This window comes from Mustela putorius, unplaced genomic scaffold, assembly GCF_011764305.1.
Source record: "Mustela putorius furo isolate JIRA1106 unplaced genomic scaffold, ASM1176430v1.1 tig00003845_pilon_pilon_pilon, whole genome shotgun sequence".
NCBI classification, from domain to species: domain Eukaryota; kingdom Metazoa; phylum Chordata; class Mammalia; order Carnivora; family Mustelidae; genus Mustela; species Mustela putorius.
In genome coordinates, this window is record NW_025421998.1 from 13861746 (window position 1) to 13878539 (window position 16794).

The 16794-nt window shown below is 62.3% G+C and overlaps 2 protein-coding genes across 9 annotated transcripts in view; one reads left to right on the top strand and one right to left on the bottom strand.

The window, feature by feature from the left end:
• The window catches only part of CAMK2B (calcium/calmodulin dependent protein kinase II beta), a 78090-nt gene extending 77363 nt beyond the window's left edge, over nt 1-727 (top strand). For all 8 annotated transcript variants that reach the window (XM_013059789.2, XM_004739470.2, XM_045089615.1 and 5 more), the window contains 2 exons: nt 77-311; nt 583-727. In XM_013059789.2, the coding sequence (XP_012915243.1) occupies nt 77-309 (233 nt within the window). In that variant the 3' untranslated portion in view covers nt 310-311; nt 583-727. The remainder of the gene's footprint in view (nt 1-76; nt 312-582) is intronic.
• Nucleotides 728-3988: 3261 nt separating this feature from the next.
• On the bottom strand, nt 3989-14255 carry YKT6 (YKT6 v-SNARE homolog). The gene is made up of 7 exons (XM_045089616.1): nt 14001-14255; nt 11340-11422; nt 9703-9803; nt 8769-8873; nt 8441-8506; nt 6108-6209; nt 3989-5581 (listed from the first exon to the last, which is right to left on the bottom strand). Exons 1-7 carry the CDS (start codon nt 14102-14104, stop codon nt 5546-5548), a joined length of 597 nt encoding a protein of 198 aa, XP_044945551.1. The 5' UTR covers nt 14105-14255; the 3' UTR covers nt 3989-5545.
• Between the last annotated feature and the right edge of the window lie 2539 nt (nt 14256-16794).

Sequence of the window (16794 nt, forward strand, 5' to 3'; positions counted from 1 at the left end):
CAGGTAGCCTCCCTGCCCCCCTTCCCTGGGCAGAGGCTCCCCAGGGCGCCCAGCAAGCCCCTGCCTCTGCTCACAGTGCTCGCCAAGAACAGCAAGCCCATCCACACAACCATCCTGAACCCGCACGTGCACGTCATCGGGGAGGACGCCGCGTGCATCGCCTACATCCGCCTGACGCAGTACATCGACGGACAGGGCCGGCCCCGCACCAGCCAGTCCGAGGAGACGCGCGTGTGGCACCGCCGTGACGGCAAGTGGCAGAACGTGCACTTCCACTGCTCGGGCGCGCCCGTGGCGCCGCTGCAGTGAAGGTGGGTGCCGGCACGGGCCCTTTCCTGGGGTGCGCCGGGGACGCTGGGCAGAGCCGCCCCCGCACTATAGGCAGGCAGCACCCCATCCCTGCTTCTCCCCCTTCTCCCTGGGGGAGCGGACGAGAGCTGACCCCCCACCTTTACCTCCCTGGGGGGGAGCAGTTGAGCGCTGACACCCCGCCCACCCCTTCTCCCTGGGTGGGGACAGATGAGAGCTGACACCCCCCCCCCCGCACCCTCCCCCTTGACCCCCACCCTCCCCACCTTTCAGAGCTGTGGCCGGCTTCGTGGGACAGACTCAGTGTTTGGAGCCCGGCCGCCCTCCCGCGGCCTGCCTGTCGCATGTTTGTGTCTGCCTCGTTCCTCCCCTGGTGCCTGTGTCTGCAGAAAACCAAGACTGGATGTGATTTCTTTTTAACAACAAGATGACAACCACCACCAAAAAAAAAAAAAAAAAAAAAAATTGATGTTGGATGAAACAGGAGAAAAAAAGGCAAAAGCTGTACAAACCACTGGCATCTGCGGGGCCTTGAACCGCCGGGCACCCCCCACCCACGCTCCACGTGTCTGTCACTCCTGGCCCCTCAGGGAGCAGTGGGGCAGTGACCTTGTCCACAGGGGCCGGGCCGAGGAACGGTGTTTGTTAGGTCTGCATACCCACCCCCCCCCCACCCGCCGTGCATGGCTGCCATCAGGAGTGTCGGCCACCTGGGGCCAAGGGGACCTGAGCACGGATGTTCCCCCCCCTTCCTCTCATGCCCCCAGCATGGATGAGCAGTGCAGAGGCCGGGCCGGCCCCCGGGGGCCCAATGAGCCATCTGAGAAGCCCCCGTGGGCCCGGGGCTCCCATTCTGGCCCCTCCAGGGCCGGGGAGGTACAGACTTCCCAACTGGCAGAGTCTGGCCGAGAGGATGCTGTTGGTGGCAGCCTGGTTGGGAGGGGAACCCTTGGGTTCCCACAGCACCTCCCTCCTGTTTGGGGTGGCTCCCCTCCGCCCACCTCCCTCACCAGCCGGTGCAGCCACAGAGGGGCCCTAGACAGGCCCTCCTGCCTGTCCAGAGGCAGGAGGAGGAGAGGGGTCAGAAGGCGGTGCGTGGCACCCTGCGCTCCCAGGCCGGGGCGGGCGCGGCAGGGGTTTGTGAACAGGGCGCTTTCAGAGTCTAGGCTCGGAGCCGAGGGAGGGAGGGCTACCCTGGGCTTGAGGGGCAAGGTGCGGTGGACCCCCCAGTAGGCCTCTCCAGGCTGCTGTGTGGGGGGGGGCGGGGGTGATAGGGACCCCGGGATGAGAAGACAGGCTGGGCCCATCGCAATGTGCACCTGCGAGCTGGTGGGCACCGGGGTCCGACGGCAGCAGAGTGCGCCCAGGGCAGCTGGCCAGGTGGGCTGGTTAGCGGCTGTGATCGCCAAGCTGTGGACCCTGCCACTCCAACACCTGCCCCTTAATTCACATTTTTAACAAGGATTTTCTTTATCTTCCCCCACAAATCAAGCCACGGGAGGGGCACAGAGTGGGGAACGGGACACAGGACGCTGGTCTCCAAGGGGACTGTCCCTCAGCAGACACTCCGAATGGACACTCACCTGCCCGTCCACGGCTGTGCTCAGGACAGCTGTCCCCACCCATGGACACAGGGTAAACATCTGCCAGGCTCCCTGGGCCGTGGGCAGCAGCAAGGCTCACCGTGGACAGCGTGTGGCCTGGCCACCCTCACCTCCGGGGGCCTCCTCCCCTCCTCCCCTCACCTGTTATTTCCACGGAGCTGCCTGTCTGGGATAATTGGGGATTTTTCCGGGGGTAGTTCTTTTGCATGACCCCTCTCGGGCAGGCCACACCTGCTCTTCTAGCTAGATGTCGGAGGTGTGGCCGCTCTGCGGAGGGCCAGCTGCCCGCAGTGCTGGCCGGCCCCCCCTTCTCTCTTTTTGCTGAGTTCCATTGTCTTTTCTTTCTGAGCCTTGTAAGTGTAAAAAATCATTATTTTGTTCTGTCTCGGGAAACTGCAAATAAAAGAAAAACAGGACAAACGGCTTCACGTGCAGCTGGGGGCTCTATGCCGGGGCCCTTCCAAGCCCCAGCCCAGCCTGCTCCCCCACCGCACTGCCTCTCTGCCACTGCAGGCCGCCGCTGCACCCACTGCCGCACGCCCCCTCTTTGGGCCCTGGACGCCCTGAAGCCCCTGTCTCTTTGGTGGCCTCTCGGGGAGGCCAGACGGCGGTTCTCTGTGGGAAGAGCCGGGACCCAGCCTCCACCGTGTCTGTGCGTCCATTCCCCATGCCTGTGGCTGGGCTGTGCAGACTGTCGGCGCACAGGCCTGCACAGACGTCATGGTGCTGTGCATCACGGGAGGGTGGTGGCTGCTGGGATGCCCACAGCAGAAACCTGGGGGACGGAGGAGAGCAAGAGCCTTCCTTCCCCTTCTCAGGATCCAGTCCCTGCTCTTCCTGTCATCCACGCCCCTGGCCTGTCCCTCAGCAGCTGCCCACCACACCCCTGCAACATGGGGACACTAGGCCACCTGGGGCCACCGCTAGCCTGTGCCAGCTAATGTAGCAATGAGCTCACAGCTGCAGGACCGCGTCGCCCCAGGACTGCCTAAACGCACCTCCTTGTGACCACAGGGCTGTCTTGGTCCTTACCGCACAGCCGCCTGCAGCCCTCGCGCGAAGACGGGTAGCCTCCCCTCTGCACTGGTTCCCCGGGCCCTGCAGGTGCTTATCTGTGCCTCCGGCCTTGTGCTTTCCTACAGCACCATGTGCCTTGATACTGAACGCTCCCAACTAGTGTGTGTAGGTGGCTTCTGGTGCGAGGAGTGCCCCAGGGGTCACCAGGACAGGAGCCCTTGGCTACGGCTTCTTGGTGCCCCACTGGTGCGCTCGGGAGGGCGGGCTGTGCCAGGAGGCACAGAGGAGCCCGGAGCCGACGCGGAGAATCTGGAGCGGGGCTCTAGAGCGGGCAACGGTGCGGGCCCAGCACAATATCTAGGGCTCCGCTTGCAGATCAGCTGTAATCCGAGGCGGCTATCCAGGCCAGGCCTCCCTGCGGGCGCACGACACAGCCCTGCCCACCCCCCACCAAGGATTCTGAGCCCGGCTGGGGTGGGGTGGGACCCACACACTTGGCTGGGGGAGCAGTTACCGTGCCTGAGCCGGGCAGCAAGACAGACTGCGGCTTGTCATTGTTAAATGGCACCAGCTTTGAGCAAAGCTCCAAAAACCCCATACTCCAGCAGGTCTTCCAGGCAGGAAAAACTGGTGCCCTTGGTCCAGCCAGAAACCCCAAGCCTGCTTCTCACTTCCAAGGGCACAAATAAGGCTGAAAGCAAGGCTCGGGGCCAGCAGTGAAACAGGTGAAGCCTTCAGACCTTCTTAGGATCAGCTGGCATGCTCGCTCCCTAAACTGGGATGGGACTGGAGACTCCTCCGCTGCCCGCAGACCCGGGAGGCATGACGCCCCCAAGTCTGCAGGGCCGACCCCCTAGCTGGCAAGGAGTTTCCATCTGTGTGGCCCAGGCTGCTGCGGTGTAGCTCCCCTGCTGGTTCCCCTGCTCCAGCGCTCCCTCCCTTGGCTCCTGCTAGAAAGGTCTGGAGGTGGAACCCAGGCGCTGCCCCAGGATGCCCTGCACCCCGCAGCTGCACATAAGGAGGGGTCCCTGAGACTCGAACAAAGCAGAAAACTATTATGGAATTTCAAAAGACAACTTTATCCAGATAAGAACCTTTCAAATAGAACAGAGAAGTCAGGCGACAGTTACTAAAACACACCCTTTGCCAAATGCTTCCACACGAGACCACGACAGGGGCTGGGGAAACGCCAGCTCAGGCGTGAGCCTGCGTCACCCTCCCCATGGTCCTCCCTGCAGACCCGTGCCTCCACACCAGCTCCTCCCCAGCAGCCTCCCAAGTTGGAGGAGTCAGACACCACATCCTTCCTAAGGAGAGGTCACAGCCCCCTGGGCACCAGTGAGCAGGCTGGGTCTGTGCACTCCAGGGAGTACCTCGGGCGGGTTACCTTCAGGGCTGGCCAACTCCTTTGACCAGCACAGGGCCCAGAGCGGGACGATAACCAGTGCGTGAACCTGCTGGGGTGGGGAGTCGGGGTCCTCAGAAGCATGTAGATGTCACCTTACAGTCCAAGCCAATTCTGGGCCTGGCACTTTGTGCAGAGGCAGCAGGACCTCTTGGGTAGGCCAAGAATCAGCATGCTCAGGGAAGGACCCCAGAGGATGGGACCCTGCGGGGACCAGGTCCCAGGGCACACCACGAGCTCACTCCTCAGGAAGCATTGCAGGACGTGGGGAGGCGATCTGTAACATGGCAGTGGGGCCCAAGGACACGGGCTCAGGGCTGGGGCTTGTGCCACTGGGTGGGTGGGGGGGCTCTTAGCAGTGCTCCTGTGGGGGCCAGGCTGGGGGTCAGGTCACATGTGGGGCACTGGGAATCCTCGGAATGGCTGGTACCTGGCCTTGGTGGCTAGGAACAGTGGCCACAGCAAAGGCCACTTGCTAAGGCACGTGGGCCCCAGGTGGTCACGATGAGGGTCTCGCTGCTAGAGAGGTGGGTGAACAAGGGTGGAGAGAGGCCGTACTGGTGCCTGTGACCTGGGCAGGCGAGGCTAAGCTGTGAGTCGGGGCAGACATGGCTGCCCCACCGCCCACAGGCATCTCCGTGTGACGTCGGGGGTGGGCAGCACCCTCAGTGAGCAGTCCACCCAGGTCCAGTGCAAAGGAGCCTCGAAGTCGGTGCGGCCGGGCTCCTCCCAACACGGATCTTGGCCTGCTCAGCCCCAGCCCTCGGGGTCGCTCTGCTCCTTCAGCCCTGCAGCCGGGGTGACCCCGGCTTTACTGCAGTGTGAACATAGCGCACAAACACAGCCCCCACGCGGGCTGAGGACCCACAAGGCTGGCTCCGACCTCCCCCAGGGTCTCACCTTGGTCGCTTTCCCAGGTTAGAGACAAGCCCTGCAGCATCTATGTGAGTCATTTGAATTTATGGTTTCATCTGGCCCAAGAACACGCCATTGGGGGCCTCAAACGAGCTTTTCAAAAATCACCGGACATGTAAATTTGAATGTTCCCAAGCCCCAGGCCCTTCCACAACCCCTCAGTTCCTGCCAGGAGCTCCCAAGTGAAAATGTGTCCCCACGCGGGTCTCTCCACGGTGGCTCTGCTTCTCCAGGGACTGCGGTTCTGACGCTAACGGCCAGGCCGGCTGGGCACGAGGGCCTCCACGGGCTGCCGTCACATGATCGCACAGCACGAGTTCTGTTTCCGAGCCTGGACAGAAATACACTGGGGCTGGAGAGGTGGAAGTGACCCACGGGAGGGTACCCCACGAGGCAGTGGCAGCGGAGCGGGCTGGGGGTACTGAGAGAACCCCCGGCAGACGGAGCATGATGCTGTGTCACCCCGGGTCCTGCAGCGCCACCTGCCCCCACGCACGTCGCGAGAATGCTTTGAGAGAGCAGGTTGGTGGATCCCCGAGCCCCACTGGCCGCCTTCCTCCCAGGCTCCCAGGAAAGCACCAGTGGACGCACAGCCCTACTGTGGTCAGCGCCAGCGAACCACTTCTGTCCCAGGGAAACAGGCACAAGGGCCGCTGCGCGAGGCCCGGAGGCTCCACCGCTCAGCAGGCAGCAGGCAGCAGGAGCAGCTGGGACTGGCCTCTGCCCCTGCCCGCTCCCGCTCCCGCGGCGCCCGAGGGAGCACGTGCTACTGCCGGGCCCGCCCCCCCGCAACCCTGTGCCACGGAGTGTCCCTGGGCACGTGCACAGTAGCAAGCACAAGCACGGCTGGCACTCACTGTCTTGTAGAAGGCTTTGGACTGCGTCCCCAGCACCTCGGACTTGGACACCAAGTCGTCCAGCCGCTCCCCTCGTTCCAGAAGAGACTCCATGGTGTTGTGCTGGACACAGACAAACGGGCGCCCCACCGTTGGCGCAGCAGGCGGATGCGAGCCCCCCAGGCTCGGCCACGGGAAGTGCTTCTCCCATGGGCTCCTCCCGCCACATGAGCATCAAGAGCCCCGACCAGCAGGACCCAGAGCCCGGCCCGGGGACCCAGCACAGGCTCAGAGCACCGTGCTTACAGCCATGCTTCCACACGCGGACTCCCACTGAACACGCTGCCCCCCTCCGCTCCCCAGAGGGCCCGTGCGCGGATGCATGTCGTGCAGCACCGCGAGGCCACCGGGCTTCCTCGGAGCAAGGAGCACAAACCGAGGCACGTGGACAGGAACGGGCCTGGGAGAAAGGCGCGAGACCAGCCCCATCTACAGAGTTCCAGGATGCTGGCTGCCGGCACAAGAAGCGAACCAGATGGACATGCGCACGGACAGGGCAGCACCAGCAAGCCCATTTCTGCAGACACACAGGGCCGCCGCACCACACCTGCCGTTCCTGCTTGGAGAGCAGGAGCAGCCGAGGGGCGCCTAGGGCTGCAGCTCAGCAAGGATACAGAGAAGCCCGTGAAGAGACACGGAGACACCTCAACATGCTCACACCTCACTCCCAATCCGAAGTCCCCAAACTGTGTCATTCAGTGCACGGTGTCCACAGCATACTGCTTCCTGGGTCCCGCCCAGGCCGGCGTCTGACTCCAGGAGGCAGTACTGAGCATGTCGCGGGGCCGGAGGAGCCAGCAGCGGTTCCTGGGCGCCTCTGCTGGGCTTTAGTTCTACTCACTCAAGGCTTGCTGGGGCCTGGGCACAGGTGTCCCACATGCCGGGAGCGGGGTGGGTAAGGACAAGCGCCCAGTCCTGAGGGCTCACACGCCCGCTGGGAGATGTGTGTGCCAGTCATGACCACGTAGTGGCATCCGGGAGAGCTGCATGTGGGGCCCTGGGATGGGTGCCATGTAGGAAAGAGAAAGGCCCCAGGGCTGTGGGACTGTGCCAGGGAGTGTGCACCTGACTCCAGAGCTTTCCTGAGGGCTACTGGGGGATGGTAAGTGGAAGAGCCACAGATCAGTGGCTACTATACGGACACACTGGTGCCAGGTGGGAAGCCAGGGACCAGTGATGAGGTAGAAGCCACAGGACCAAACTCAAGGCAAGAACAGACACAGCGAGTGCCAAAGAGAGCTCAAGGTTACAGGGGCGGGGGAGGGGAGGAAGAAACAGAGAAAGAGAAGGAAATGGAAAGTGAGACGGAGAGAGAGAAGAAGAGGACAGACGGAGAGGAGAGAGAGGAGGAGATGGAGAGTGATGGGGAGGAGGACAGACACAGAGAGAAGAGAGAGGGAGAGGGAGAGAGAGAGAGAGGGGGAGATGGGGTGGAGATGGAGAGAGGGGGAGACGGAGAGAGAAGGAGAGACAGAGGGGGAGACGGGGGGAGAGGAGGAGTGGGGGAGAAGGGAAGAGAGGAGTAGACAGAGAGAGAGGGGGAGATGGGGGGAAGGAGAAGGGGAGATGGAGAGGGGAAGACAGAGAGAGGGAGAAATGAAGGGGGAAAAAAGAGGGGAGATGGAGGGGGGAGGAGGGGAGAGAAGGGGGAAGACGGGGGGGGGGCGGTATGGAGCCAGAGAGGGGGTAGATGCAGAGAGGGGAGACAGAGAGAGAGGGTGAGGAGGAGGGGAGATGGAGGGAGGGGGAGATGGAGGGGGGAGAGCCAGAGGCGGGGTAGACGAAGAGAGAGGGGGAGGAGGGAGAAGAGAGGGAGAGAGAGAGAAGAGAAGCTGAAGCAGCAGTTGTAGCCGAGCACAGCACAGGCAAGATGCGGGCTTCCTGCCCTTCTGACCGGGACTGAGGACCCCAGGTCTGTGTTTAGTGAACATAGGCGGTTTTTCCTGCCCCCACAGCCCCCACCCTGCAAGGAGGCGCCTGCTGAGCTCAGAGACAAACGGCGGGGGTCAGCAGTGGCAGGGAGCCGCTGAACAGAGACCGTCGCAGCAGGGAGGCATCAAGGCCACAGCAGGTCTCGGCTGGGGTCCTCATACAACAGTGGTGTTGAACCCAGATGGGTGCAGGCAGCACAAACTCAGGGTGGCCTGAGACACTCGGGGAGAGGGGGGCAACCACCCCTTCCAACAAAGCATTTGCATGAGGATGCCCCCAAAGCCCCAAACCCAAGCCTGGACTGCGCGCCGGGCGGCTCCCACACTTGGCTCCAGGGGGTGCTCGCTCCCGCCCCCACTTACCAGAATGATCTTGGTCTCATCCAGCTCGGCCTGCACTTTAGTCATGGGGTCGGCTTCTCGCGGGTTCTAGGGAAGAGCCAAAAACATCAGGAGTAGAATGACCACCCAGAAACAAAGCTCAAACCGGGGAGCCAGACAGTTTGCCAAGGTCACAAACCGCAGGCGGCATACGCACACCCCAGAGAAGTTTCCGGAAAGCCCGCGTGAGCTCGGGGTCCAGGTCTCAGAGTCCCTGTGTGTTTCATGGGGACGCTGACACCAAGGCTGCTGGGAGATCGCCCAGAGCCACAACCTGCAGGCCCGCTCCTGGGGGCTTCTGCCCACCTACCTGGTACCGACTCAGGTAGTCGTCCAGGGCCGTGTAGTGGATGCTAGCAGGGGATCCGACTGGCCACTCTATCCTGTCCACGTGTTTGGAGAATTCGTCCAGTACCTGCACGACAAAGGAGCCCATCCCATAGCCACATGGACCTGAACACAGAGCCCGAGAGAGGAGGAGAACAACTCAGGGCCAAGGGCAAACATAGGCTCAAGGTTTGAAGATTTCTGGCAATTAAAAACAAAGTGTACCCAACCTCACCCCGATCTCCTCTGGAAGAAAACAAGAGCAACAGAATATTAACCTACAGACTTTCCCTTCTACCAGGTTCCGCAGTTCTAAGAGGAAAAGTCCCTGCACTCTCATCTTCCAGAACAGCTCTTTGAAAAGGGAGCTAGATCCTTCGGACTTAAGCAATCAGCACATCTCATGTGCTGGTGAATGTATTGGTGCTTAGGGAGGCCGGAGGCCAGCATCCTCAAGATATTTCTGACGAGCACCACAGCACTGAGCCCCATGGTGGTGCGACACCCACATGGGGGAAAGGAGCAGCCTGGGGTGGTCACAGGACAGAGTGCAGAGTCGGCTGTGGCTGGGAGTAAACAGTCACCAGTGGGGAAGGCAGCAGCCCTTAGAGCGGCCAGAGCAGTGGCCAGGGCTGAAGGTGCAGCCACAGCCGACCTCAGGCCCCAGCCCAGAAGGAAACTGCAATGCTGCTGTAGAGTGGCCAGGTCGCAGTGCCACCAGGGCCACAAGCCCAGACACTGGCAGAAACCAGTGCCAGAAAAGGACGCTGGGAAGGGATGCCTGGCCATCTCTCTGTTTAGAGCAAGAAGAAACGCTGAAAATGGGTTGATTCTGGACACATAACTCCGTCCCTTCTACCTCAGGCACCGTCCACCGTTGCCTGTCCCAGGCCAGCCCGGCCACACCGCAAACTCACCTTCTCCAGCAAGGTAAAGGCCACCCGGGATGGATACTCGCTGTCAGCGATGACCACTCCTGCGAGATTGTCGTTTCGTACATAGACATGGCACAGGTATTCTAAGGAGAAGTTAGAAGTGCACGGGATGACGTGAGGACTTGGGACATCTTCAGCAATCGTGAAAGTGTCACAATGCTGAGCCCTTGCCTGGTGGCTCAGTCCGACTCACGCAGAACAGCACAGGAGGGAGCACGGGCACCGGCATGGCCCAACACCACCTGAGTACAAGTAGGTGTCCAGAGGCCTGGCGGGCCAAGCAGGCTCTAAAGGAGCCACCGCAGGCGCAGAAAGCAACTGAGGGGAAGCAGTCCCAGGTGCCTTTCTGCTACATTCTGGAGCCCCAGCGCTGGCCCGCTTGCAGATGCTCTGGCCTGGCCCCGAGCTGGAGACCCTGGGTAAGACCAGCAGCCTCCAGCTGCTTAAAAGTCCCGAGAGCAGCCCCACGTCAGGAAATCAGCTCTCGGGGCATCAGGTCTGCTCCTGTGATGGGGTAGAGGGGGAAGTGGGGGAGAGGAGATGCAAGAGGAGGGGACAAAAGGTCCATCTACAAAAAACCTAGCCCTGCCAGCCTGAGATCATCATCAAATTATCCGAAGGTTCTGTCTGTACAAGCACTTCGGGAAACAGGTCCCATCCCTGGTATGAATTTTTCTCACTTTCAAAACTCTTCAGACAGGACACAGCTGACTACACCCCCAGGGGAAGAGGAACAGAAGGGTCACAGCTGACAAAGGAGAACCTCCCCGTCCTGATGACGCTCGCACAGAACAGCTGCTGCCAACCATGGAGAACAGAGAGGAGAGGGAGAGGTCGTGAGTTCTGGAGTCGGAGGAGGGCAACGGTACATGAGGGCAAGGCTGAGGAGGACAAGACTGGCGCCGCCACTGTCTGGGCTCTGCCTACATCTCCAGTAAGCAAGGGGCCAGCGTGCTGTGGGAGCGCACGCCCCAGACTGGAGCGGCCGGGTGCATGCTGGAGGACAAGGCTCTCAGCCAGCCGCGGGGAGGCAGACCTGCCCGGAGTGACCCACTACACGTCCGTGTTCACGGTCCCATCTCCTGGGCAGGACAGGGAGGCCGCGCAGAGCATGCACAGGGGACCCCCACTCCCCCCGGGGTGTAACACACATCTCATCACTGACATGTGGCCTCCAGGGCCGTGGCCCTGGTCTCTGCAGAGTGAGCTTCTCACGATCTATGTGACACAGCTGCCCTTCTTGAGTCGTCTCTGTCACAAACGCTTCTCCAAGAAAAGCCTCACGATGCTTACAGAAAACCTGAATTACGAAGATGTGAACGACAGCCAAGAGGAAAACAACGAGTTTCTGGACTCCTGGTCCAAAACTTGGGGAGCACAGGACGCACTCCCAGTGCGATGGCAGGAAAGCCTGGTTTGCAAAGCGCCCGCCACAGGTGGAAGGAGAAGCACGCGGGGAGGCTGCTGACGGCAGGAGCAAGCACGAGCAGAAGCAGGAGGCCTGAGAGGAGTGCGGTCCTGGCAGCCCCTGCGTGGGGCACGCCTGTGAGGGGGCCCCGGGCTGCCCGAAGCGGGAAGGGACAGGCGCGGCGCAGGCACCAGGCAGCAGGTCCTCCTACCTTGTTCTTTGACAGAAGCTCTGCTGCCTTTCGCCGAGCGCTCCACGATCAGCTGACTCGTGAAGGTCATGAATTCCTGAACGCTAAGGAACAGAACACACGTTACCTCTCCCCATCCCCGTCCCCAGCAGCATGGAAGGTGACCTCTGAGCACAGACACCAAGGGGCCGCTGCTTCTGGGTCTCATTCCTTTCCCTCCCAACCTCAGGGACTAACAAGAGACACCGTTTAGCCAGAAACCCTCGAAGCTCTTCAAGCCACACCTGTCTGCTACCTTGCTGACCAGGACAACCGGCTTCGAGCCTCATGGAGATTCCTACGGGCCAGTGTATGTCCTCCGATGGGATTTTCCCCGTAGCTGGGTCGGAGGCGCTGGCGCACCCCGTTTTGTGGGGGAAGTCGTGCGGCCCGAGAAACTGTACCACAGCTGGCCGGGATGCAGACCCTGACTCCCGGGCTTTTCCCGGTTGAGTTTGGCGGTACGAGGGCCGCGTGCTGAGGGTTTGCAGGCGCGCGACCTGTGGGCTTGCGGGAAGCTGTGTGTGAGGAAGGCCGCGAGCGCTGTGCCCGCTGCTGGGAGGTGCGGGGCGCCTGGGCGCCGCCCCGGGGGTACCCCGCAGGTCTGAGTCCGGGACGCTGCCCTCTGGCTCCGTCCTCACTGCTTCTGGGCAGCAGTTCTCTTGCTCTTTTTGTCAGAGAGGGGGATGCAGGGGGCCCGACGGGCGGCTCCATGCGCTGTGGCCAGAGCACGGAGAAGCGGAAGTCAGCGCGCACATCCAGGGCCGGCCCCGCGCACGCGACACTGTGCTGGGACAAGCGTCCACCGTGAGAGCGGGTCACAGTGGGGTACAGCCGCGGCCACGCTGGCTCATCCTGACACCCCGTCCCCGGGACGCTGAGAGGCCACTGCTCGGCCAACAAGGAAGAGGAGGTGACTTGTGCAAAGGCTGAGAGAGAAGAGGTCACTCGTGGCCCAGCAGAGAGACGGCAGAATGGAAGCACCACAGGTGACGACAGCTCGACCGGAGGAACGGGGGCTCTCAAGACTCTGCGGCAGCCCCCCTCGCTGAAGAGAGGAGACCTCCAGCCGCGCAGTGTCCGTCCGGCCAGGAACCATGGGACCCGCACACCCTGCCCCACGCCCCACTCACAAAACCCAAGTTCGCAGCGAGGGGAACACAGCACTTAGCACAACAGCTGGGGCCCAGCGTCACCCTGAGAGCGTGATGGGCTCAAACTCACCCCACGGAGAGAGCCTCCGGGTGAGGCAGGCCCCGCAGTAAAACGGAGCGGAGGCGGAGTCCCAGCACAGCCGCGCCCAGACACTGGGGTTTACATCCCTGGCAGGAGCTCTCAAACAAGCAGCGAGAAAAGCTGGGAACCCATCTGCAGGTTTGGAGTTTAGGGTCCGGCTGCCGCCAGGCAGAAGAATGGAGGCGAGAAGCTTGGACTGCTGCAGCGGTAACAGGCGCCAGTGGGGGCACAGCCAGGTTCTGAGTGCACCTGGTGCCCGTGGTCTGGAGCTGGCAGGGGTATCCCGGAGCAGTGAGGCGAAGGTCTCATGCTGCAACTGCCCAGCACCTTCGGGACACACGGACAGCCCAGAGGAAGAGCGGCCAGAACGGAGCAGAGGGCGTGAGAGAGAAAGCGGCAAATCTGCACAAGACCTCCTGAAGCTCCCAAAGAACCAACCGCTTCCACGGAAGGACAACAGAAACGGTTTTCCATACCGCCAGCACGACACTGATCAAGAACTGCTTCCCAGGGGCGCCTGGGGGGCCCCGTGGGGGACACGCCAGCCTTCGGCGCAGGTCATGATCCCGGGAGCCTGGGATGGAGCCGCCCGTAGGGCCCCCCGCATCCCCCTCTCTGACAAAAAGAGCAAGAGAACTGCTGCCCAGAAGCAGTGAGGACGGAGCCAGAGGGCAGCGTCCCGGACTCAGACCTGCGGGGTACCCCCGGGGCGGCGCCCAGGCGCCCCGCACCTCCCAGCAGCGGGCCCAGCGCTCGCGGCCTTCCTCACACACAGCTTCCCGCAAGCCCACAGGTCGCGCGCCTGCAAACCCTCAGCACGCGGCCCTCGCACCGCCAAACTCAACCGGGAAAAGCCCGGGAGTCAGGGTCTGCATCCGGGCCGGCTGTGGTACAGTTTCTCGGGCCGCACGACTTCCCCCATAAAACGGGGCGCGCCAGCGCCTCCGACCCAGCCACGGGGAAAACCCCATCGGAGGACATACACTGGCCCGCGGACGCCGGGGTCAGAATCTCGGGGAAGGAGGCGCAGGTTGACAACACACGCTCCCGGGCCGCCACCTGCCAGCTCACCACGGCCGCGGGCGGACCTGGGCGGTCCGCGCTTCCCTCCAAGCCCCCGGGGTGGTACGACGGGAACGTGGGAGACACCGAGCACGAAAACGCCGTCCAGAGCAGCGTCAGCCTTCCTGGGGCCAAAGGACGAGGGTTCCCCGCAGGTCCGCTCCGCACACCGAGAAGGGAGCCAGCGCAGCGCTCCAGGGCGGGAGGGCGAAACCCCCGCCCGCCCCCCGCAGTCCGACGCCGGGCCTCCCCCGACCACCCCGACGCTCCCCCGCCCCCCGGGGCCCGCCCCCACCCCGCGGGCCTCCCACGAGCCCCCGGGCCTCGCCGCCCGGGCCCACCCACCTGGACCTCTGGAAGAAGCTGAAGGAGGACACGTCGTACGCGGCTTTGAGCAGCACCACCTTGTGCTCGCCTTTGTACAGGACGCTGAGGCTGTACAGCTTCATGGTGCCGCGCCTTCGGGCAGCCCGCCCGCCCGCGGGACCGCCTCGCAGGGAGCAGCGCAGCCACCGCCCCTGGGGACCACCGCAGGTTGCTGACGGGTCGGACGCCGGCTTCCCCGCCTGGCCCGAGGCCGACTTCCGGTTCTGGTCGAGGCACCGCCCAAGAGCCAACCGAGGGTTTTCTCGTGCCCCGGATGCAGAAAGGAGCGGCCGGAAATACGAAGGGGGTGGGCTGGGAGGGGCGGGGAAAAGACGTCGCGGCGCAGGTGCGTATGCGTAAGCCCGGCCCCGCCCCCCTATCCTGGCTGGGGCCGCCCCTCCCTCTTGCGGCTCGCAGTCGTCCCCACCGGGACCTCCTCCTTCCCCCCTGGGGTCCCTACCCAGGCCGCCCCCTCCCTGTTGGAGGGTCCCGAGTCCTCCCATCCTCACCCTCCCCCCTCCCTCCGGGACTGCGCGGAGCCGTCCCGGGCGGGCAGCTCCCGGGAACACGCAGAGCCGCACCGCAGGCTGGCGCTCGGGGAGCCCTCGGAGGGCTGAGTTACGGGGCCGGGCTGTCCTTCGTGAGCTCCCCACAGCGAAGCGCAGGGACGCCCCTCTGCAGGCTCTTGCAGGGACGTGAAGGCCGCTCGCCCGCGCTGGCTCTCACCACTGCCCTGGTGGGGGCCGTCCCTGTGCACCCAGGACCCCTGGGCCCGGCCTGCGGGGGCTTCCCGGGCCGGCCACTGCCCGTGCGGGTACGAACGTAGGCGGCTGCGGCACGAGCGCGGCAGCACCGACGGCGGAGGGTCCGCGCCGCGCTCCGGGAGCCGCCTGGTGCGCGGGGACTTGAAGAGGCCTCGTTCGTCCGGAGACGTTGAAATAACCCGTTGCCGATGGCCGGGGACGAACGGAGCACGTCCCCTAAGAGTTCCACGTCCTGCCCACTTCGTGTTTACTGAACGGTGTTCCGGAATGGGCGTCTCACCGGCCACACCGAGGGACCTCGGCCCTCGGAACTTCAGAGGCTTGCACAGCCTCCCCGCTGGAAGCAGCTGGCGCCTGCTGGGAGCCGTCGCACCACCCCACACAGCACTCTCAAGGGTCATGTTACGGTGGGATGATGGGGGCTGGTACCCGATTGTTAGGGGCCATCCCACGAGGGGTAAGGAGCGCCTCCGGCCTCATACCCTCTATTTGCCGGGAGCACTCCATTCCCCATCCGGCGACCAAGAACGTCTCCAGACATGGGCAAACGTGCCCAGAGGAGCAGGGGTTTGGAGAAAAATGTTTCCATGTCTGAAGGAAGGTCCCCCCCGCCTGCCCCTCACCAGCCCTCTTCCTGGGTATTTTCAAGTGCGGAGCGTGGAGAGGACTTTTCCACATCCCCTCTGTTTGGGTGCAAAACATAAATCACAGACACCGGCCACTGCCAGGCCAGTCCCCCACAGACACAGGCTCGCCAGCACCAGCAGGCCAGACGGATCCCAAGATGCTGTGTGTCCTATAGGGGGCAGGCGACAGCCGTTGCTGGAGAAAATCCCAGAGCCCCTTTTCTCCTTTGCCACCAAACATTATTCAAAGGGACAAGGAGGACAGTTCTTGCTCAGAATACATTTAAATGTGTTCACTTGTCGGGGCACCTGGGGGGCTCAGTGGGTTAAGCCTCTGCCTTCGGCTCAGGTCATGGTTTCGTTGCTGGGATCGAGCCCCGCATCGGGCTCTCTGCTCAGTGGGGAGCCTGCTTCCCCCTCTCTCTTTGCCTGCCTTTCTGCCTGCTCGTGATCTCTGTCTGTCAAATAAATAAAAATCTTAAAAAAAAAAAAAGTGTTCACTTGCCACATACTAATGGATACCTTACCATTGATCTTACCCCAAGCACTCCCCATGTGCTACCTCATTCAGCCCTCAGAGAAAAGAGAAAGATTGTATCATCACCTTAGAGACACAGAAATAGGTTCAGGTCAAGGACATTGCAAGTCCACACCACAACATGTAACACAGCACAGCTCCACTCCCGGAGGCTCTCCCATCCTCTCTGGCCTGGGCCCGCCTTCCCCTCCTTGGTCTATGTGGTTGCAAACTCCCCAGCCTCGTTGTCCCTCTTTCTGAGAAGTAAGCCCACCTCCGACTCCACCACCCAGCCACCACCCAGCTTGGATGCAGCCCCAGCCCCGCTGCAAGCCCCCAGAGCACACACTTGAGCAAAGCACTAACCTCTCTCTCTCTCTTTCACCTGCAAAACTGGAAACAACCTGTTCCCTCAGTGTGTTGCTGAAATGGTAAGACGCTATATTCCAAACACTAGTCTTGGTAGATGTTCAGCAAGTAAAAACCTTGATGATTCCCTGCGTTGGTATCATTTAGGACAAAGAGGCGAGATCATCGCAGGTTGAAGGCATTGGGCAGGGAGCAGAGATCAGACAGGCTGAGTGAGGTCTGCAGAGTGGAAAATACTATCGTCTCTACTATAATTTCCTGGCTTTGATCACTGTGTTGTGGTTATGTAAGAGAATTCTTGGTTTCTGGGAAATCCACACAAGCAGTTAGGGGTGAAGGGACATCCTGTTTTCACCTCCCCTTTGCAGGATTTGGATGTGGGATGATGTAATGCAAAGCATAGCACGCACACGATTAATCGAAGGAGTCGGGACGCAGGTATCCAGGAATGGTTCGTACTGTTCTGTAAGACTTAAAAGAGGTGGGTATGGGAAAGA